This window comes from Polypterus senegalus, chromosome 2, assembly GCF_016835505.1.
Source record: "Polypterus senegalus isolate Bchr_013 chromosome 2, ASM1683550v1, whole genome shotgun sequence".
Lineage (NCBI taxonomy): Eukaryota > Metazoa > Chordata > Cladistia > Polypteriformes > Polypteridae > Polypterus > Polypterus senegalus.
Window position 1 is genome coordinate 34,422,286 of NC_053155.1, and position 24,913 is coordinate 34,447,198.

A 24,913-nucleotide genomic window follows, 5' to 3' on the forward strand; every position below is an offset into this window, starting at 1 on the left:
ACAAATCCACCATGTCCACTGTTGCTTCAAAATGAGTTTTTCTTGTGCCTTTTACAGGAATGGCCAGTATAGGAAGAGCTCCAGTTCTGTTGTGGACAGCGGGATCAGGTGGGCTTCCACCAAATGAAATAACATTTGCAAAGGTCCTTCAAGAAAAAGGTTATTCTACTGGGATAGTAGGTAAGAACAGTTAGACTTCTTGTTTATTTTCCTATTTTGCTGGAACACATTGGTTTATATCAATTTGACTGCTTAATAAAACTGACCCTTCTAAAATATTGTAAGTTTACAGTACAGTATATGAAAATTGGGGTTAATGAGGATTGTAAGAGAATCCTATAATTGTAACCAACACAAATCAAATGCAAGCTAAAAAAAAACAGTAGCCATGGATATATTTTATGGCAAGTTTTAAAAATGCTTTGAAATAAGCAAGAATTGAAAAATCTAAATAGCAATTTTGCGCTTAAAAATAATTCTATTCACAGACTATGTAGCTGAATCACCGTCTAGTATTCTTTAAATTGTAACAGATACTGGGTGACAAAGCACTTGGCATTGCTCAAGTTTATTTCTTTACTGGAATAAGGCAGGGAAGTAAATATTTAAGTGTGTTTTAATGTTGAATCTTCTGTCATTGCTATCCCATCTCTCATCTCCACTACCTCTCTATCAATATCTATGCTGTCCTGAGTTAAGAATTTTTTCTTTCAGTCTACAACAGAATCCCATAATTGCAGTAGATCCTTGCTAGGTTTGGAATCATGAATGCTACGTCATTTTATTTCCTAGTGTAGCATGGTTTAACAAATAGATATTTATTTACTCACTAATAAACAGGATAGTCTACTGAATACAGGAGAACCCTGATTATCTGAGGTAATGTGGACTGATGCAACTCAGATAGCTGAAAACTTGAATAAAATGGTTGGCTCTTGTAGTTGTGAATGCTGTGCAGAGAAGGAGGGGGCTGACACAGTGAGAGAGAACGATCAATCGACGTTATCAGGGAAGTGCACCACTCACGCTGCAAACCATTTGGGGGAGATCATGGGTTTACAGCTGATGGAAGGTGGGGGCTGATACAGAGAGAGATCAGCTGACATCACCAGGGAAGTCCTCCGCTGACTGTTATAGCTCTCCATTTAACACTCTCATTGGAGCCAGAGATAGCGAGTTTGCAGTTTCTAGCAACAGTTCACCACATAAATGTATAAAGACAAAAATCCTAAGTGAAAAAAATAGAACAGCATGTGTACACAATCATTGCTGGTGACATACTGACATTAGCTGAGGGAGGGGTGAGTCACAGCCACTTTGCCACAGTCACCAGCTCCTCGACTGATCACTTTGTAAAGTTGAGGTTGTAAGGATAATATTTACACAAATGGTACAATATTCACAGCAAAGCTGTTATGAATTATAAGAAAAATCGTGTATTACATTGTAATGCAGAACCACAGTAAATCAGGACATGGATAATCTGTTTCTGCTGTACTTGAATCTATGGATTGCAGAAGGCATCTGCAGTAAGGGGGCCGTAGGAGACATCACTGTAGGGTTCCATATTAAGAAACCGACCATACCAGTGGTGGTATTTGAAAATGTTATAAACATAATTTAAAGTTGAATCATTCAGCTTTGATTTAAAATTGGTACACATGATGACACCCTAAAGCTATAAGTGCCTTATCATAAAATGAACTTGAATAAATGTTAACCATCAAGAAACTGCAGAAGTCACTAACACTGTCCTCAGTCATTTGCTTTCCATCATTTTCTGAACAGTGACTCGGCATGCCCAAAAAACATGTTTTCATTCTTTATGGCACCTGGTAACATTATGCAGGTATATGGCAGAGTTGGCTTATTCAAAAATATAAGACTTTGTTTCGATAAATGTAGTGTCATCAGTTCAGTTCAGAGTTTTTGGCACGTTTACAGAGTGCAATGAAATTCCTATCTGCACATTTAATCAACACAGAGCAGGGCGCCACTATCCTTGCCTGGCATCCTGAATCTTGATCTATTGGTTATGTATAGTATAACAAAACACAAAAATAGTCAGTGGCAAGCAAAACAGCTGAGCTTCCTTTAGCGTACAGTTTTGCAAAATGAATACTAAACTTTGTTTTGTATGCAATTTCACAACTGCAGTTTGAGAAGTTTTTGAGGGGTTTGAAAGAAATGAACATTACTCCTAAAGAGTTTGGCAATACTCCTCTGTATCAGAGATCCATTATGAGTCCTGATGATGTCTTGGATTCCCATGCCACTTGGACCATTTTTTGAGAGCAAAGTGGTGTGGCTAATCTTTGTGCAGGCTTTGTTGTTTTCTTCTTTGGTTATTTTGCAGAAGTTCAATAAGGGTATGCAGGCATGTATATCAATAGGTGGGAATTCTTCTGATCCATTACTGTACAAGTTGGAATGAAACAGGGTTGTGAGCTAGTTCCCTATCTTTTTCGGAGTCATTATTTTTTCTAGAAACATTATACAAGCAGAGGATGGTGGTCAAATCTGATAACAACTGGATGGTAACCTTTTTTAACTTAAACATGTAAACATGAAATCCAAGATCTCTACGCGAACTATCTTTGAGCTTTCAATATGTTGATGCTGCTGCTAGCACATGACTGCCTCCTTCAGATCTCCAGGAAATTCTTTCTTCTGTGGATTCCCAAAATTGTCATCTCAGAATGTAAATGGACACAGTTACAATTATGACTAGTATCAGCACTCCTGGCAACATGAACACCAAAGTTCTTGAGAATGTCCAATATTTTACCTCCTTTGTAAGCATCATCAATGAAAATAGTCTCCGGGATGACAAGATTCAAAATAGACTTAAGCTTGTATCTTTATCCTTTGGACATTTTCAATACCGGGTGCTTGTTAACCAAGATTACTGTATACCATACTGTATGTGTCTCTCACTTGCTGTATATCTCTGAGACCTGGACTCTATATCACCATCACATGAAACTTATTGAGGCCCTCCATATTCACTGCCTCCAAATCATTTTGTGGATCATCTTGCAAGACAAATTCCCCCATACTGAGATCCTCTGAAGATCAGTGTCTCAGAGTACAAAATCTATGATCATCTGTTGACCGTTTAGGTGGGTTAGACATGTCACACAGATGCCACAATTTCTCTCGTATCATTTTGTTTGGAGAACTGAAATCTGGGCATGGGAGACCTTGAGGACAACAAAAGTGAGTCTAAAGTGATCCTTGAAGTTATGTAACATCTCAACAGTAGAACTGTAGAAACCTGCAGAAGACCATAAAATCCAGAAAACTATCTGTGAAAACAGCATAATGTATTTTGAAGCCATGACTTGTGGGGGAGCATCATTGACAAATTCATCAGCAACAACTTAATCCTTTGGTAAACCTGACTTTCCAGTGTCCCCCATTGTCCAAAAATGTGTGACATTAGTATCTGCTTGTTTAGCCACATTTGCACACATCATAGATGATTGGATTGACAACGTCATTGTTGCATTATAGAAAGACTGCCATAAGCAACACAACTGTGTGAGAAACTGCCATTTCTGATGTAGTTTACAAGCAACATTGCTGAATGCAAAGTTGACACATCTATAGTCTATTTATGATGTCAGAAGCGTGAATTTATTTGAATTACCTCTTTATATCATTAACAAGGTGAGGTAAAATTTATAAGCATCCCCCTACAGGAAGAAAGCTTGAGGTATAAGGGGTAAGCACTAGAATTATAAGCCTGGCAAACATGTGTGGGACAGGCCACTTAGGGAAGTGAGCTGTTTAACACTAGAATCCCTGAAGCCTACGAAAATAATTGTAATACCGGGCCACCTAACTACCTTCACAACTCCTCATCAATGTATTTGTTTTGCAAATGTGTCAATAAGCCCAAGCAGCAAGCAGCTTGCTCACTTATCCTCCACCGATGCAGCTGAAGTCAGACGCAAAATTCTCAGAGCTGATGTCTCTTTTTCTGGGTGTGAGGTGTCTGGAATTTTATTGGGTAAATACTATATTGTTATTTCGAATACATACATTTCAAGTGTGTACTGTTTCTACAACAATCTGTGTAAATGTAGGATGGCAGGAAATGTGAGGCAAGAAATTTTGAACGTATAACTGGGTTCTATCATGGGTCCTCCCCACATTTACCGTTTTGAGTAGTGAGCTACTATTATTATTATTATTACTGCTATATAATATATTCAGTTTGAAACTATAATACCCGGTGTCAACTGTAAAAGATATCACTGAATGGATATAAACAGACACTCAAACACTGGTGAATGTGTCCTTGGTATCTTGTTGTTACTTGAATTTTTTTTTCATTCATTTTTATTCTTGCACACTTTTCTAGCTTCAAGTGAACTGCAACAGTCAACTATATATCCAAAAAGGTTTGTAAAGAATAGACAAAAAGGAGTAGTGACAAATGTGTAACATATAACCATAGTCTACAGGTAAAGAATCTTTGAATCTGGTGAAAGGTGATTTACGTTGTGGACCACCCAACCCGACAAAGACAAGCATGGGACACAATTTTAAGGCATACACAATTTTTTATTTTATTTTCTACCTTGTGGGCAACACCTTTCCTGTTCTCACAAGCTCAACACAGTCCAGCACAAGCACAGCACAGCACACAAACAGTTCTCTTCCTTCTCTTTATCTCCTTTCTCCTCCACTCTTTGGGTTAAGCTTTGTCTTCCTCCTCCCGACTCTGGCTCCCCAAGCAGTGGCTGCTAGCTCCTTTTATAAGGCACCTGGGAGTGTTCCAGGTGCTTGATGACTCATTTCTGGCAGCAATTCTGGATGTGGTGGAAGAACTGCCCATACGGGCTCAGCAGCTCCTGCTGCAGCACCCCCCTGGCAGCGCCCGCGGATACCATCAGGGCTGCATCAAATTCCAACTCCCACGAAGCCCAGCGGTAGTCCGAGGCGCCACTGCAACTCAGGGGGGTTGCCATCTAGCATCCTGAGGAAGGTAACATTCTGGCCACACTTGCTCCCCCAGTCCTGGCCGCACACTACAATGTCCCCAAAAGCCTTTCCTATTATAAAACACCTATAGTTTAAAATGAACCAACAACAACACACACTTACATTTTTTTGAAAATTGGTTTAGCTGTTTTTGCACGATTGGTGAACAAACAAAACATAAAAACCAAACCAGCTAAAATTTTATTTATATATACTATGCCTCTATATTTCTATATGGTTAACATAATTAGAACTCCTTTTGAACAGAAAACACTTCATTTTTCTCTGTGAGGATTAATCTCAATCACAGGTTTAATAAGAGATCAAAATTATTTTGGTGGATGAGGAGTTGCTTTAGGTTAGGTCATAAAAGTTTACTAACTTCATTTAGTGTGGCTGAAAAGCAGAGCGGATATAGTGTTTTTTGTCGTATATTATACATCATCTTGTCACTTAAACTGTTACAATGCCCATCACCCTGAACACGAGGCCGTCACGTGATTTTCAGACTGCTGCCTAGTTATAATGCTGCATTCATATCCTATGGGGGTTTTCACCTTTGTGACTTTACATCCAACCTCTTCGCTCTATTCAAGTACATTTTCACATGTTAAGTGGTTATTGAATTGCTATAGATATAACGTGACTGTGAAATACTCCTGGATAAGCTAATTATTATTGTTTGTATTTTACACACCGAAAAATGACAGGAGTGATTACTGTTATGTCTCCACTCAGAGATTCTGAGTAACAGACTTATCTCTGAATTATTCCATTGAGAGCTACCACTTGCCAAAGTGTTTACATGAAACTTCTCATTGGGAAGCTCGTATTTCCCAGTCCCCTACTGCTGTGAACAGACACATTGACAGAGGTCAGCGCTGTCGTCTGAACTCTGCTTCAACAACTTGCTCTTCCTGCTTCTCTTCTTACTTAAGAATCTTTTGTTCACTTTGTTTTTATGAAACGATTATCCTTTTAACCTTGCATTTTTGAAATCTTTTGACTTGCTGAAAGTGAGTCTTTGAATTTGAAATGTTTGGCTTTAGAAAAAAGTCTGATACTGCAAAGAGAAGTAAATCTCAGACAGTCTAATAGTTAAATCAGATAATAAATTTGCATTGAATTAATATCTGTGGATTACTTCTGCTGGTGGTTGATTCATGCATCTGACGTGTCTCTGAATCCTGCCACCTCGCAATTTAGAATAATAAATAGTAGTGTGAAAAATGAAATGCATAATGTGTGGAAGGATGGGGAAAGGCAGCTTTTCCAGGACACTGCCTTCCCCAAAACACTAGGTGGTAGCACCCCTGGAGTGTAGCAGTGCCCCGGATTCCTACAGGGCATCCTGGGGCTTGGAGTGCTGTTTCTCAGCCCTGTTGAGTATCGTAGGTGCCGCCAGGAGGAGATGTGAGAGGACCGGAGGAGTCGTGCCTTGTCCATAGTACTTCGGGGCTCCTGTCCTTGTGACTTAGGAGTACTTCCGGGCTGAAGAAAAAAAACGTTCTCCATCTGACCCAGAACTGTTAGTAAGTCATGTGGGTGGAAGGACAGAAGCACAGCCGGGTCAAGGACTATATGAAGGACTGTTGGGAACCCAGCAAGCAAGCTGGGGGTGGGAGGTAGTTGACAGAGCTTACTGGGAGGTGTGGAGGAGATTATTGTGTTAATTTATTGTGTTAATAGTGACTGTAGTGCTTAAAAGGCACTGTGAAGAAGAAGAAAATTAAAACACTTCTTGGTGCGTTTAACTTGAGTCCTGAGCTTCTGTCTGTTGGGGAAAAGGTGGGCAATAGTGTCACCTAGCGTCCACTCTCTTACACATCTCCAAACCCAGTATGGTGCCAAAAGAGACCAAAGTATGATGAAAAATGTTTAACTAAAATAAAAACAAAACCAAGGGAAGATTTGAACAGTGTAAAACCATAAGCTGAATGCATGACTGACAGATCTGGTGACCAGTTACTGCTCACCAACACTCCCGCTCATCCTCTGTACCTGTTCTCACAATTTTCCGGCTTCTCTTTGTACATTAGATTTGATTTGAACCCACGACCTCAGAGTTTCAATTCTAAAGTCTTAGCCACACTATGCCACACTGCATGCCTTCTCACCAGTCAAGCTGTTGTCCAAATTCTGAATTCTGAGTTATTTTAAGGTGCAGTCATTAAATCATTTACAGAGTTAATCTCCTGATCGTTTCTGAGGTCAGGTTAACTTCTTAAAGCTCTGATGCTCTGTGTCCCTGCCATCTTCAGCCCCAGCTTCCAATCTCAGTAGCCTGCCCTTCACCTTGTACTCCAGATGTCTACCTGTAGTGGAGAGGAGCTGCCTGCTGCCACCAATCTGCCACCAGCATTGGAGTTTAGACTCTATTTCTGGTGGATATTTCTGGAATACAAGGCGTATCAAGCCTAGCAATGTTTTATCTACCATCCTGTCTTGACATTGTACTTCTATGAGCCCTGCCCTTCTCTCTATCGGCCACATGTGCCTTGAGTGTATGTTCCCCATGTTCAACCGATGTTAATATGTGTGTTAATAAGAACAGAACTAGCGCCTCACCTGCACTCCGGCTGTGTTTTAATACACTATTATACAATACAATACAATTTATTTTTGTATAGCCCAAAATCACACAGGAAGTGCCGCAATGGGCTTTAACCGGCCTTGCCTTTTGACAGCCCCCCAGCCTTGACTCTCTGAGAAGACAAGGAAAAACTCCCAATAAAAACCTTGTAGGGAAAAATGGAAGAAACCTCGGGAAAGGCAGTTCAAAGAGAGACCCCTTTCCAGGTAGGTTGGGCGTGCAGTGGGTGTCAAAGTAGGGGGTCAATACAATACAATATACAGAACAGAACAATTCCTTAATACAGCATAATAAAGATTTTAGAAGTACGGTTTAACAGTAGATGATATGACATAATTAGGTTTGGATATTTTTAGAGTCCTGGAGACCTCATCCATCTAGCTGCCTCCCCATTTGGCCATTCCATGGCTGAAACGTTGCTCCGATGAAAGGACCTCTCCCATGATTCCTGTGATCCTCCATCAGGGATGACTTTACCATAGGCAGGCAAACAACTTGGCAGGTGGGCCGTGGCACCAAGTGTCACATTTGGGTACCGAGAAAACAAAAAAACAGAATAGGTGAGGGTTAGTATTTAAATATAATTATCATGTTACTTATGTTATAGTGCTAATGACTAACAACAGAGATGCAGTATGTACAGTTAATCAGCAGCTCTAGTCAGGGTGTGCTAAACTGAAGTAGTGAGTCTTCAGCCGGGATTTAAAGGCTGAGACTGAAGGGGCATCTCTTATGGAAGCAGGAAGACCATTCCACAGTTTAGGGGCCCTGTAACTAAAAGCTCGACCTCCCACTGTTATTTTATTAATCCTTGGAATCCTAAGCAGACCGGCATCTTGAGATCTTAATGTGCGCTCAGGTTTGTAAGTCATGATAAGTTCAGACAATTAAGCCGGACCTTGGCCATTTAATGCTTTATATGTTAAAAGGAGGATTTTGAAATCTGCCCTAAACTTAACTGGGAGCCAGTGTAAAGATTTACGAACTGGAGTTATGTGTTCATATTTTCTTGTTCTTGTAATAATTCTTTAATTATGGTATTGCTGGAAATAGCAAAATAAAAAATAAAACTGAAATGGAATTATATGAAGGGTTTGGTTGCACAGTTATGGCATTTAAATGTGTGGTGACCAATTTAAAGGCACATTAAAAAAATTACATTTTCTTGTGTTATTTCAGTCGCTGCTTAACACAGGTAACTCCCAGAAAAAACAATGAAATCAACTCTCGTCTGTGACCCCTCACTCACATCACTGCATATTTTCCTCATATAGACACATGATAATGCACCATTGTGCATTTTGCCACCTTTTGTTTTTCCACAGGAAACACAGTAAATTTGCACCTTACAGTTCCTTAGTCACTGCTCTTTCCTGTTTTCTGCAGATGAGGCTGAAAGCACACACACTGCAGACACCATCGGGAAATGTGTCGACTACAATCACCGTCTCCAACTCATCTTCACAAATGCAATCATCAGGATTGCCGTCATAACTGTCAAAGTGAGCTTTATCCTACCAGATCATCACAACATATTAGGCTCATTAAAATATCTGCACATAGTCATTTAATTTTCACTAGAGAATTCTGTCCACTCTAATAAAAGGATAAATGTCTGTGTTCATCTAGTCTCTGCCATTCCAACACATGGTGCTCAACAGACATTTGTAGTAATGCATTTTATTACTGCAAATGTTTGTAACATGTCATCTGTCTTCTTGCATTACTACAGTAAGTGCATTACAGAATACATTCCAATATATGGTGCACTGCTAATGCTAATGCAGAGATCTAGGTTGGTTATTTAGATTTCAACATGCCTTAAACAGGTACAGTGGAACCTCGGTTCACGATCATAATTCGTTCCAGAACTTTGGTCGTAAACCGAGTTGGTCGTGAACCGAAGCAGTTTCCCCCATAGGATTGTATGTAAATACAATTAATTCGTTCCAGACTGTACAAACTGTATGTAAATATGTAAAAATATGTACAGATTAAGCACAAATATAGTTAATTACACCATAGAATCCACAGTGTAATAGTAAACTAATGTAAAAACATTGAATAACACTGACACAAAACACCCAGGCTCCCTGATCAGCTACAGGAGCTGGCTCGCTCACGCGCTCTCTCTCTGTGTAGCGCGAGCGCACAAACACACACACACACACACACCTATCCGTCCCCCCAATCCCTTCCCTGTCAGCTGCCCGCTCTCTAATCTCTCTGTAGCACGTGCTCGCAGCATTTTTTAAAATGACTTTTAAGCACAGCAGAAAAAATTCCAAAGCGCTTGCAAAAACCAACTCACAAGCAAACAAAAAAGTGAGATTGCAGGAGATCACGCTATTAAACCTAAAGCCTGATCACTGTAAACAATGTTTTTAAAATGAGTTTTAAGCACAGCAGAAAAAAAACATCGCACAAATCCGAACTTCATTTAAAACCAACTCAAGCAACCAAAAAGTAACATTGTAACAAATCACACGATGAAGTCCTCCATGTAAACAATTTTTAATGAGTTTTAAGCACAAGGAAAAAGCGAACATTTGAAAAGAGAAATTTAACATCGCACCTAATCGCTATGAAAAACTCCATCTGTAAACCTTTCATGAGTTTTAAGCACAAGGAAAAAGCGAACATTTGAAAAAGAGAAAAATAACATTGCAACAAATCACATTATGAACTAAAAAATTACTTTTGAAAATCCGTAATACAAAACCACCAAGAAAACTAACCTTGCATGAAACGAGTTCTGGCATGAAGTGTTTTCCTCCAGGTGTTTTCTCTCTTGTGATTTCTTGGGTTTCTGGTGCTTTTAGCTGTTTAGCTGGTGGGAGTGAAAGCCTCATGCAGCCATTCCAAAAAGAACGTTCTTGTGACCCTCCACATTACTGGCAGTCTGGCTTTGTTTACATTATGCTGCTTGAAAGCACGAGGGTTCTCCGATTGGTAAATGAGTAAACTGGTAAACATTTTTTCCACCTTTTGTAATTTCTTTCTTTACTTCGATTTCAATTTTCTTCAAAACTTTCTTCTGACAACTCTCCACTTGCTTAGAAGCCATAGTTAACTGCAAAAGCACACGAAATACTGTAGAGCACAAAGAGAGTGCACGTCTTATTGAAAACAATGAACAAGGAGCAGCTTTGCTTAAATGAAAAAGCATGGCAGCTCTCTTTCTCTCTCAGGCTGCCTGTGGGGGGAGGGGGATGTTTTCGCTTGCAGCCTACAGATAGGCAGGCAAACACGTGCAGCAATCTCCTCCTCCCCTTCCCAGCAGGCACGTGCTCGCTCGCCCTTCTCTCTCTCTCTCTCTCAACTGAGGACGCAAGGGAAACTGGCTTGTTCGTATACCGAGTGTGTGGTTGTGAACCGAGGCAAAAGTTTGGCGATCTTTTTGGTCGTGAACCGAGGTTCCACTGTATTTAAGTTAGTTTAAACACAAAATGAAAGATGCATGCATGTAGAATCAGGAAGTGGAAAACACACAAGTCTGTTGAAAATGCACATAAGTTCACAAAATAACATGGCAAACAAATGTGAATTCATGTACATCTCTGTGTATGCATAGGTGTGGGTCAAGTGTAAGGGGGCAATTACTATTTCACACAGTTTCAGTTATCGGTTCAAGGTTGCTTTATTTAGTCATATTTACACAAGAAGACATGAAATTTGCCCCCTCAGATGCATCTAATAACAAGACAGAAAGAAAATAGGACAAGACAAGTTTGATAATGCGTATTTACTCCAAAATGGTAACAGGATACACATCAAACCTTTTCTCCGATATTCCTTATTAAACAGTCCTATGACACTAGGAAGAAAAGAATTTCTTGAGCAAATTGTGTGGGTTCTTCCTGATATACTGAAGTTAAGTTCTACATGTAATGGATACCTGTCATCACTTGAGATGATTTCCAGTTTCTTTAGTATTGTCCTCTGACACACACTTGCCAGGTCGGATCATCTACATCAGCCCCAATAACTTTAGCTGCTTAGTAATCTGCTGGAGCTTTTTTAAAATTTTGGTTTGTCAGACCACTAAACCAGGCAATGAAACTGAAAGTGATAACCGACTGAATCATACTGGGATAAAAAGGACAACATGAGGTCCTTGTCTACTTTAAATAGTTTGAGTTTACGCAGAAGAAATAAGTGCTGATTGCATTTAGAGAATATATTTATGTATTTGCATTCCGGTTAAGATTGTTATCTAAGTTAGTTCCTATGTATTTATATTTATTCACTATTTCTACCTCCTCCCAGGAAACAACAGTGGGTGATTGTTGGATACTTTTGTTCATTAGATAAATGAAATAAGTTGAAAACGTGTTATTGCTGACCGTGGTATCTTTTATTTAATATTACAATTTGACCTAGAACTATAAGCAGTCACTTTCAAAAATTTGCAATAATGAAGGAAATCAGGCAGAGGCACATTTTTTAATGGTGCCGTTACTGTGTGTTTAACATGTATACATGTATATTCTACTTTGCTGTTTTTTATGTGTATGTTTTCCACAAATTGTTACATGTAGCACATTTGCATATTATTACTTATTCTCCATCTGTTGTATAAGGGTCCATGCATACTTGAGTATTTTTCTAGAGTTTACCACTAGATCAGAACACTCCTAAACTACTTTTAAAGTTATTTGGTTTTAGTTAAAATAACACTATTTGTTTTATTTGTTTACTTAAATGAGAACAAACTCTGAGATATTTGGGGAAACATTATTACAATTACACATGTCTATATGGGGTCAACGTTTTATAGGTTTTGTTGTGATTTTTATTGCCGGATACCTTTCCTGACGTCATCCCTACCCATTTCTGCAGGCTTGGGTTTATTACAAATGTAGAGTAATAGTCAATATCTTTCTTAGGTTCTTTACTACTCTGTGCATGTACTGGTGGCAACTGGCCACTGCTAAGAGAACCTCTTCTACTGTATAATACTGTATATAGTAACTTATCACTGCTTTGGTACTCTGCTGCCACCTACAGGACTGGCATGATTAAATTATCGCCACACTATTCACATCTACTCATTTTAATAGTAAGAGTTTAAAACCCTTCTGTCTGCAGCAGTTTTTGCGTGATGTCAGACAAATGCTTGTTCCACTGAAATGAATGGTAATGTATGTAAAGTGCTGGTTTGTAGGATTTTTTCAGGAAGTCACTGCCTCTATCCTTTTTCCTTACTGATTTCTTAAAAAAATCTACATAACTTAAAGGTTATAATATATCTGTCTATTATAAAAGGAAATCCTGAGACGAGACTTTTTCAAAGAGAGAATTTCAACTCCTTCGAGACGAGACTTTGGCTATGGGATTTTTTCAAGTCACTCCCTGCTATCAACCATATTCAACCACACACACGACCTCTCACCTCTCATTTGTGTGAATGTTTTGTCAGACACAGCTCCTGCTCTCTTAGCTATTATAAATTTTTACGTTTTCCTCACTTAAAGTTCCCAATAAACAAAGACGTATTATGTCCAAATCTTATTGAAGAATTTCATCCTGAAGGGTTATCAACAGAAGAAATGAGTACATGGACAATCCTAGCACTGAGAAACGATGAAGTCAAACAAATTAATGTGAAAATTGTTGATCGGTTACACAGCAAATTGGTTAAATGCGTATCAATAGACTATGCTGAAACAGTTGGTGGTGGTGGTGGTGCGGAAGATGAAAACATCAGCTTACAATATCCCGTAGAATATCTACAACTGTTAACAATGTCCAGTCTTCCACTGGCCGAGTTACTGTTGACAGAAGGATGTATCCAAGAAAGGTGATGTAGTTCTTCTTCAGGGGATAACATTAGACAGCAAAGGAGATCTTGATATGTCATTTGAATTAAAACGTGAACAGTTTCCTGTTGGAATAGCTTTTGCAAAGACCATTAACGAATCACAGAGCCAAACATTTGAAAAACTCGGTTTATTTATTAGAGAGAAAGAAACGAAATTCACTCACAGGCAGTTATACGTTGCATTGTTACAATGCAAGTCCGAACACAGAATCAAAATTCAATTCAATATTGATGAAAATTTAATTCAAAAAATTGTTTTACTGAAGTTTTACAGTAAAAGTGTAAGTTTAAAAAGTATTTGCATGTTAATTTCAAATCCAAACAGAACAAAATTGTATAACGCAATGAATAACGCTAACGCAACATGAAACATAATTTACTTTCAAATTATTACATTTTACTATTTTTTAATATGATTAATTACTCACTGTAATGTAAAATAGTTTTATTATGCATATGTAACAATTCCCATGAAAATAACACATTTGTTTAAGTTGTACATCCATAACCCCATACTCGAGTGGCTGAACCGCAAAGTGGCTTTCGCATAGTGCAGGCCGGGGGTTGGTAAGTGAAGCGAGCAGGGGACGAAGCCCCCTAGTTTTTACATAATTTTATTCCGTTGAAAGTGTGTGTTAACTGAAATGGACAATATTGTAATGACCATGGAGACAGAAAGACAGTTAAACTCAAAATTGGGCATTTTTATTTAGAAATAAAAGATTGTATACTGAAAATTAGCTCAATCGTTGTCTTCCACTGTTGTATGCTTCCTCTCTTTGCAATCCACTGAAGATTGCTATCATCTGCAAATTCTTCTGTTAATCCGATACTGTGAGATTTTCCACCTGCCTTTTTGAACCTTCCTATTCTTGTAAAGTGTATCGCGAATTTCTTGGGTTTTATGTAATGTAGCTCAGTGTACCTCTGTGACAAGTTGCTGTCAATCATGCATCCAGCCCCATCTATTTTCAGGGTAATCTGCCCATTAATATAACATCATGAAGACTTTATTGCATATCCCTGTACTTATGTGTTTATTGATATCCATGTGTACTCCTGGATTTTCTTAGGATGCTGCCCTAGTTGTCTCAGAGAGACTCCAGAACTGTCCTCTAGACTTACTTTGCTGCAGAACAGGGTGAACCCAATATCTGAACTCACAACACTCTGCACTCACTTCAGTACTCTGATCACCTGTATTAAAAGCATTAAAGTTATAGAAGACATTCTGGAGACACAACAATCACCTTACAACACTGGAACACCCCACAGTGCATAACATGGTGACTGGAAATGGAATTAGAAAACACCAAAACCTCAAAATTTACAATGCATACGTGTGAATGGACACAAAAGGCAGGTGTCTACCTTTGTTCTTGTTCATCCCATCAGCTGAGTCCTTGCTGCTTTGAGTGATATCTACAGTATCTCATGCTGATGATTATTGCTAATGGATTGAAGTTATTTGGCAAGTCCCCTTAAGTGCTTAAATTGCTTTATTAGTATTCAAATTCAAGTAGCAGGACAAAGCTGCTTTGGAATGTAACCGTCAGCAATTCAGTCCTCTAATCTGTCAAGTATTTCTTTTATGGGGTCATCCAAAAATCACAGCAGAATGAGAGGCACCCGTTCTCATATCGCGGAGCTCATATTTGTGATACATGTGTATTGTTATTTTGTATTACTTTTTATGGTGTTTGGAAGGTGATGGTGATATGATTCAGATAGAGCTAAGCCAATAAACCTTGCCATATAATTCATGCACTCTTTCAAATCCCCAAGATGTGCTCAAGGGAGTTGTTCCTTTCTAAGACCCAAATAGCCCAGAAGTGGAGGTCTGGGCTGGTTACAAAGTAACAAGTAAAATCCATCAATTTTTTTTCAGGAACCAGGGACTTTTTTGAAACACAGGAACTTTTGTAGTGTTCCCACCAAAGGCACTCAGATCATTTGTAGCTTCTGGTAGGAAGTTCTTCATACTTTTTTATACTTCCTACTCAATGGTGTGTAGTTTTCATTCATCCAGAAACTATCATGAGTGGGGCTCAGGTGATGAATTGTACTGATTGGTTTAGCACAATCACTGGCGTCATCTTACTAATCTGTTAGTAGTTTGGATTTTAGAGTTATTGGTGAAGATGAAGCACAGCACTTTGCACCATGTCACTCTTCATAGCGGCCGCAGCAGTTCCCACACCATGCACCGCATTGAAGCAAAAATCTCCCTTGTGAACTCCTGATCATGCCGCACTTTGCACTGCATCACTCTTCATAGTTGTACTCCCTGGTGCACCATGTGCCATGCGTTTCATCGATGTAATAATCTCCCTCATGAACTCCTAAACTTTGCACCACATCATTCTTCTTTGCACATCACATATTTTGAAAAAGGTTTATATTTCCTGTTGTGCGGAGGGAACACGACATAAAAAAGCTGCCAGGGACCACAAGTGGCCCAAGACCTAAATCATACAGAAACTCATTGGTCCCTGAAAAGAAAGTTCCTATGCTTGGAAAGCTCCTATTATCTGTAGAAAGAAGCCAAAAGAGCACAGAAGACGAGTTTCACAGCTGATTGCAGAGGTCAAAGCAATTCTTCCTTGGAAACATTTCTTCTGTAGCGAATCTGATAGCCACCAGAGGGCAGAGGGTTTATCAACATGAAGAACCCTGAATACAATTTATTCATTTAAGTTAGGTAGAATGCCCAGTGTGGGCTGGAACCCCTGCAGATTTTATTTATTTCTCCAGCCGTCTGGAGTTTTTTTTTTTTTCTGTCCTCCCTGGCCACTGTTAATTAGTGTTCCCTAATTTTAATTCTTATTTATTTTGTCTTTTTTCTCTTTCTTCATCATGTAAAGAACTATGAGCTACATCATTTGTATGAAAAAGTGCTATATAAATAAATGTTGTTGTTGAAGTGCACAGTGCACTTTAGGGACTTTCAAAACTCGACTTGATGTTTTTTTGGAAGAAATAAGTGGATAGGACAGGCGAGCTTTGCTGGGCTGAATGGCCTGTTCTCGTCTAGATTGGTCTAATGTTCTAATGTTCTATTCTGCTGATAAAGAGTGCCAAGCTACACAACTTTTAATTTCCTTTAAGTTCTTTTTGTTTTCTTATTTAGGAAAATGGCATCTGGGTGTGAACTGTAATAGCCGGGACGATCTATGCCATCACCCCAATAACCATGGCTTTGACTACTTTTATGGAATGCCTTTCACTCTTTTCAGTGAATGCAAAGAAGGACATGGAAGGATAATCTTACCTGATGTTAGGATTTTTATCTGGAGAATCTCTGAGATTATAGGCTTGGCTATTCTCACGGCGGTCTCCCTCAGACTACTTGGCCTTTTGTTTTTGAACTGTAAGTTTATACTACTGCTTGTCCTCGCGTACATTTTGTGCATCAGCGCTTGGTACTTACCTTTTCAATTCATTAATATTTGGAACTGCATTATCATGAGGAACGGTGAAGTCGTAGAGCAACCCATGGCCCTTGAAACTCTTCCACTGCGACTATTGAATGAGGCGGAAGGCTTCCTTCAGAGGTATGCCATTGACTTTTCTTCATTGCTAAAATAATAAGAAATGTGCAGTATAGGAAATTTTGAAGCATGTGGTGGATGGCTCCATACACCATAGTTTTGCTAATGAATAATTAGAGTCTTATATAATAATGGCAGACTTTTTGCCCCTTAATTGCTAATTAGCATGTTTTGATCTTTTTGTTTTTATATATTGCAGAAATAAGGATAAACCATTTCTCCTGTTTGTGTCTTTTCCTCATGTGCATTCACCTCTCTTTGAGTCTGAGAGATTTAAGGGGAAGAGCAAGCATGGCCTATATGGTGATAATATTGAAGAAATGGACTGGATGACAGGTAAGATGGTAAGGCTGTAGCGCTAAGATCACACTCACCACAGCACAATTTCAGCAGAAGAATTCAAAAATGAATACGGTTTCCAGCTGTAAAAATGCATAAACTCGTACTTGAAGACTAAATAATGGTTGTTAAAACTACCCTGTGGAGCACAATCACTAGAGCAGTTTAATTCGCTTCAATTCATACCTTACTAGCTGAAGTACCCAGTGTTTCCTGGGTATAACTGTAGAATTTGTGAAGAAAGCCCCACCCATCATCCATACTGCCTCTCTATCCGTCTCTTTGCTCTCGTTACTTGAGAATTTGTTCTTTTTGGTTCCAAGTGGATTTCAAAATTGCTGTAACTCCTTGGGATGTAACCATGACCGCTGTCATGTCTAACTCGTCTGAGTTCAAGGTGGACAGTTTGTACTGCTTCAGCTATGAAGAAAAGTCAACAAAGCAGGAGTTAAACAACCACCCTTTGGTTCTCCTTTGTGTTGTGCTGCACTCTAACTCTCGATCAGGTCTCATCCAACACACCCCTGTAAAAGCACATAACACTCGTTTTTATGTTACAGTAGATAGAAGCAGCATGTGGCATTGCCTGGGTAAGTAATGTTAAGCTCTGGTCATTTTGTCTGCTAGTTTGGCTTCAGTTTACTCAGGTGCTTCGCTTGCTCTGAGCCAGCAGGTGGAACTGGTGGGCAAATAATATCACACATGGAAGAAAAATCCCACTTTGGCCCCCCATAGTCAAAACTGCAGGTTTCAAAGTAGTCTCTTTTGTCCATAAGGTCCTTTAGGCATGTATACATTGCCAAGACAACCTGCTGAAGCTGAAACGGGCTGCTGTGAGGATTTCAGAAACTGCTGATCTACAGGGATTTTTAGGCACAACCATCTGTAGAGTTTACAGAGAATGGTCCAAAAAGGGTAAATATCCAGTTAGCATCAGTTGTCTGTGTTAAAAGGCCTTGCTAATGCCAGAGGTCAGAGGAGAATGGCCAGACTGGTTTGAACTGATAGAAAGGCAACAGTAACTCAAATAAGCACTCGTTACAGCCGAGTTATGCAGAAGAGCATCTCTGAACACACAACATGTCTAACCTTGAAGCAGATGGGCTACAGCAGCAGGAGACCACACTGAGTGTCACTCCTGTCAACTAACAACAGGCAACTGAGGCTACAATTCACATGGGCTCACCAACATTGGACAACAGAAGATTGGAAAAACATTACCTGGTGTAATGAGTCTCAATGTCTGCTTCAACATTCTGATGGTAGGTTCAGAAGTTGGTATCAACAACATGAAAGCATCGATCCATCTTGCCTTGTATCAACAGTTCAGGCTGGTGGTGGTGTAATGGTGTGGGTTATATTTTCTTGGCACACTTTGGACCCCTTATTATGAACTGAGCATCATTTAAATGTCATAGCCTACCTGAATATTGGTACTAACCATGTCTACTTCTTTATGACCGCAGTGTACCCATCTTCTGACAGCTACTTCCAGCAGGATAACGCACCATGTCACAAAGCTCAAATCATCTCCAACAGGTTTTTTTGAACATTGACAACGAGTTCACTAAACTCAAATGGCCTCCACAGTCACCAGATCTCGATGCAGTAGAGCACCTTTGGGTTTGTGGTAGAACTAGATATTTGCATCATGGACATGCAGCTGACAAATCAGCAGCAACTGCGTGATGCTATCATGTCAATATGGACCAAAATCCCTTAGGAATGTTTCCAGCACCTTGTTGAATCTAAGCCACAAAGAAATATGGCAGTTCTGAAGGGAAAAGGGGGGTCTAACCCAGTGGCTGGTTAATATATTCTGATAGGTTAAATACATAGATAGTGAGATCGATGCAACACAAGGAGGTGCTCTTGTAGCATCAAAAGTTAAGTGGGGTGAGGGAAACAAAATACAAGCAGGCATTTATTTGAATAAAACTATTTATTCTGTTAGTCCATGGATATATCATATGTCTAATGAATTGTAATGTGTGTACCACAAGCACAAAGCGCTCTGTCTCGTATATCCCAGGTTGCTTCTACTCTCATCATTTAAGTGCTTACCAGCAACTTTCCTCCCACTTGCAAATCCAGTAGGCATTTGATTTAAGGCAGCTTTAAACCTAATCTCATGTTCCTTTCCTAGCAAACTCTGGATTTGCTGCTAAAGATCAGAGTGTTCCTAATTCGAACCAGGGAATTACTGTAGAAAGCCTACACCTTCAAAGTATCTCCCTACCTGTATGCCTAGCCAGAGGGAAATCACTGACCCGTATGATCCACCTGGGCGTATGTTCCCTGTAGTGACCAGGAGGAATTGTCAACTCTGGCATTCTGTTTCTGGCCTCACTCCCTTTCTTGGTAGACAGGGCCTTTGACATCTCCTGGGCCACCTACCCTCTGTCATTCTAGAAGAGCAAACATGCTTCTGTCAAGCTGCCATTCTCTTACACGTGTTCTGGTGCTTCATTAATAAATATAATGGTTATACTGCCCCGTGGTGATGACCATTTTCTCAAGCTGGCATGTTGATTTATGTCCCCACTAGTTTTGATCTGCAAAATTCACCAGTGTTTTTATGGTGAAAATGTTATGTTTGCCAGTGACATTATTTGCCAAATATTATTCTGGAAATTCACTATGCAGTTGGCTCAGCTGAAGATTTTTTTCCCCAATACTCCATGGTACTTTGTGAAGCCAGCGATACATCACAGAGCTATAGTAGCCATGCACAGAACTTTCACATATAACTTTCACGACCCGATCCACCTCTCAAACATTTAAAAACAAAATCCATTCTTTTCATTTTTGGAGTGCATTAGTTGATTATAATGAGAATATTAAGAGTACTGCCACTGGAGTTACAATACTGGCCCCTCAGCACTGCATGGCTAGTTTGCATGTATAATTAGCCATGTGTGACTACCACTACCACTCAAAACAAGCCTTAAAGGAGCCCTCCTTGCCTCATTAGAAAACACAAGAGACACTGTGGAATATTCATAATAAAAAAAGATTTCTTACTATTTACAAGGTGCTTCTTTCTTCTTGGTGGAAGAAAAAAGTGCAAAGTATCTGCACAGAAATGGGAAAATAAGCAACTTCTTAGAATCTCAGAAATTAATTGCTTGTCCCTTATTTTGTGTGTTTAGCCATCACTTTTGTATTGCCTGATTCTTCTGTCTTTTAGATGTTGCTTTGCTCCTTAGTGTGTAAGCTACTGTATATGAATTTACTTTATTGTATTTTATTATTAGGTCAGAATGTTTTCTCTTGTTTTTAGTAGGAGCCCACTATCCCATCATACCTCCTGATTTGCATATATCCACAATATTTTGATTTCACTGAATTTTGTGATTATCTTTGTCTAGTCACTTTATTTCAGGGACCTAAATTTAATATATATGTTTATGGGAGTGCATGGTAAGATTATGATTATGTTGTTAACATCACTGTAAACTGTCTGTTAGTCTGAAGGGATAAACAAGGCTACCTTTTCAAATGGTTGTTTTTACATTTGGAAAATAGTACATTTCTTTTTCACTCATATGACAAATATTCAATCTTTTTAGAGAAATGTGAAAGGCAAACTTAAAAAAAAAAAAAGCCTACAAGTACAGTCCAGTTGCTACATGCTTTGTGAAATGCACATATTATTCTGAGACACATATCTAGAGGATTTCACTCAAAACATCTTTAAGCACTCGTCATTGTAAACTGAAAGTTTAACTGTGCTGACGTCCAGCACTGCAAATGATTTGTAGTTTGCATATAACTGTTATTCATAGTTATGTATTTGGTTGCAGCTTTCTGATGAATTAATATTTATTATTTTCCCAAATTAGGACAGATATGAATGCACAATCCTATCAGATATTAAATCTGTTGCAAATCTGTTTTGAACATCCAATCAAAAAATATATTATGACCCAATACTCTTACCTGCAGTCTAAATGTAGCCTTAGTAGCCTGTAGCCACATATGGACTCAAACACAGCTGGTATGGACTTTTTCAATTCGTTTTTTCTGTCACAACTTTTCTCTAGCATTCCTTTGAGATTGAGGGGTATTTTTGTTGGTATATTTTGTTTTTAAAGGTAATTTTTTTTTTTCCAATGAGCAGCGAGAAAAAATTCCAAAAGAACAGGGCTTGATGAATGAATGAGAAGAAATGAATGCCGCCCTCTTGGTTTTTTGAGCTATTCTTCTTTTGTGTCTTATTTCTTTCATATAGGCAGGATTGTGAAAATGGTTGAAGATCTAGGCCTATCAAAGAAAACATTTGTTTACTTCACCTCTGACCACGGAGGACATGTGGAGCATGCAGATTCCAGTGGTCAGGTTGGAGGCTGGAATGGAATTTACAAAGGTGAGAATGAAACACTTCTGTTAGATCATTTAAACACAATCATTAGCAAATTACGACTCACTGAAAGATGTTTAATGAGTTAACATTTGGCAGGGATACAGTTCAAGACAAAACAAGTCATTCGATTGGATATTTTGTTTTGCGATATTATTAATTCAACTTTCAGTAGTTTCTCTTACAAAGAATAGAATGTACAGTGGCGTAGCTTCAGTTTGTGCTGCTTGCGGTGCTTCAATTTGCAGCCCTTCAAAATATCTGAATTAATTTTTCTCTATACATCATTTTAATTTTCTATTTAAGACATTTTGCAAAGATGTATTCATATATAGAAAAACAGCAATAATTTTTCACATATGATTATTTATAAGCATCAGCTAGACAAGAATATAGTATAGACGCACTGATAAGCCGCGTTCTTATTATTAGTTTAATAGAATTATGTTGCGAAAACCAGAACCAGTGTAGTGTACAAGTGATAGGTGGGGATGTTTTCTGAGCAGAGCAAGAACGCATTCGGATTGATAACGAAATGAAATTATAAATTGTAAATTAGTTGTTTATCTTTTTAGAAATTATTATTGGTGTGATGTTTATGTTTATTTTTGTTATTGCCTCCTAAATTTCAACTGCTGTGTCTGATGCCGTCACAGAAGGACAGTCTGAAAATAATTTTTGAAGCATTTGTGGATAAAAATCAGAGAATTTTACTTTTTTCATTCATGAGTGATATTTTTCCGAACCCTGCTGCTTACACACGAATTGTACTGAGCCTTTCGGCCAATAATTCTGCCCCCAAAAATGTGCCGCCTGGTGCAGACCGCCCCTCCGCAAGTCCCTAGATAATTGATCATAACACCACTGATAATGTGAAATGCAAGCCATTTTCCCTGGACATGAAAGTAAGATAAGATGACGCTCTTAGACTTCCTTTTTCCAATTTGGGGTAATGATTTTGCAGAGACAACCTTCACAACATTGACAAGACAGGATACAGATGCAAAATCACAGGAGTATTGGGGAGGACTGATAGACTGGCCCTCCACAACTAAATTCTGTGGTGGGAGAAGTCTGCAGGGAAACCTGGTGCCACTAGGGGGAGCTCCTCAGGGGTACCTGCAGACCTTTGAGTGCTGGCCAGGTAACCAAGAAACAGTAGAGAGGGCTTACCTGGATGGAGTTCTTGACTTGTGGCATACAAGGCCCCTGTAGTAGGCATACAGGGGGGTCTTGGAGTTGGGAGGAAGCCATTGCTAAGAGGCTAGGCAAGGAAAGGAGGCTATTGGGTAGCTAGAAAGGCCATAAGGCCTATGTTTTTGTTATTTTTCAGCCCCTATTTGTTTATGGGGCTTTTTTTTTAATGTTCACCAGCTCTGGGTAATAATCCTTTTGTCACTTCTATTTTTTGTTCGTCACCTGGGTTCGAGGACAAGGCCACAATGAGTCCACAATTAGCTTGCTGAAGGTGTTGTTGCAATATGCGTGGAGTTACTCGTGAAGGACATGAGTTGAACAACAGAGACGGTGCTCTCGCCGGTGCTTTTTTGTTGTCATTGGTATTGAAAGAAAAAGAAAGAGAAAAGGGCGGCATGGCGGCGCAGTGGATAGCGCTGCTGCCTCACAGTAAGGAGACCCGGGTTCACTTCCCGGGTCCTTCCTGCATGGAGTTTGCATGTTCTCCCCGTGTCTGCGTGGGCTTCCTCCCACAGTCCAAAGACAGGCAGGTTAGGTGTATTGGCAATCCTAAATTGTCCCTCGTGTGTGCTTGGTGTGTGTGTGTGTGTGTGTGTGCCCTGCGGTGGGCTGGCGCTTGCCTGGGGTTTTGTTTCCTGCTTTGCACCCTGTGTTGGCTGGGATTGGCTCCAGCAGACCCCTGTGACCCTGTAGTTAGGATATAGTGGGTTGGATAATGGATGGATGAAAGAAATAGAAAAGGACCACTCAATAAAACCCATCAGCAGCTCATTCCAGACTACCTTGTGTTTATGGCATAAGAAATAAGCAATATAAAGATTTTAATGTTCAAAACTCACAATAATGAACTGTGATTTAAACAATATATAAAATAAGAACTTGAACTGCCAGTCTAAATGTCACCAATTTGAACTAACACAGATTAACAAGCCAGAAATAAGAAGACCTTGACTTTCTGACATTACTGAAACAGAGTCTCCTTAAACTTTCAAACTCTGGACTCTTTAAACTCTTTAATTGTTAAACACAATCCTCTCCATCCCGTTTGCCCAGATTACCAATTGTACCTTTGTGTCGGCTGCCCGGTGTCTTTCCAATGCACCTGCTTACCCTGGAAGGCTACTTTTTCTAGGGGCGACTTTTTCATTTTGGTTTAGGATTTCCAGATTTGTTTCCTTCCTGTCCGCTGTTTTGAGGTTTTTGTTTCCCATTATTCTTGTGTGTTCTTGGTTTTGATGTTTTCTTTTTCTAGTCCAGATTGCTATTTGCCCCACTTTTTAAATACTATTTGTATGTATTATGTAATCAAATTTGAACCCTGTATCTTTTTAAACTATTAAAGTTTACCACTTACATATAAACATCAGTGTTTCAGCAGGATAAATAGAAACGGAGTGAGTGCTTTCATTTTTTTTATTCCTCTGCTGGATCCCGACCGTGTTTCTGATGAGAATCATAAGAGTATTTTTAATGTAAGCTTATGAGTGGTTTGTGGGAATTGACTGGGCAAGAAAAAAAAAACAAGAAGATGGAAGTGGAAAATAAATAACAATAGTAGATAAACAATGGAAAGGGTCAAGAGAAGGTGGCCTTGAACGTGGTCTTGGTCGATACTGTGATGTGCTACGGAATTCCAAATTGTATATAGCAGTGATTTTGATTCAGGTTTAAAAAGTGGCTATAACGATTTGACTGGCTACCTCATTTTTTTTTCTTATTGTTCCTTGATTTTTTAAATTTTTTTCAACATCTTTTCCAGGGTTTTGAAAACCAAAGAATGCATTGGTTACTTGCATTATTTTTTTAATACATCATCTTTTACACAAAGTTGAAAATCAATTTTGTTCTTCTGCAGGAGTGCTTGATGTTGACACAACTATATAAAGACCAGCATCCTGCATTTCATTAGATTTCAGATTCTTCCAAAGAAAAACTTTTAGCAATCATTGTTTCTGTTTCCTGGTTGTGAAAATTTCTTCTGCTCATTGACTATGACTAATGTGTGCCCGATGCGGTTCTGGTTATGTGTCTTATTTTCACAACAAAATTAAACA

General features: G+C 39.1%; 1 protein-coding gene across 4 annotated transcripts in view; it reads left to right on the forward strand.

Annotated features, from left to right (window-relative positions):
* The window catches only part of arsh (arylsulfatase H), a 108,121-nt gene that overhangs the window by 72,495 nt on the left and 10,713 nt on the right, over positions 1-24,913 (forward strand). For all 4 annotated transcript variants that reach the window (XM_039743569.1, XM_039743566.1, XM_039743568.1 and 1 more), the window contains exons 5-8: positions 58-180; positions 16,540-16,963; positions 17,160-17,296; positions 21,534-21,668. In XM_039743569.1, the coding sequence (XP_039599503.1) occupies positions 58-180; positions 16,540-16,963; positions 17,160-17,296; positions 21,534-21,668 (819 nt within the window). The remainder of the gene's footprint in view (positions 1-57; positions 181-16,539; positions 16,964-17,159; positions 17,297-21,533; positions 21,669-24,913) is intronic.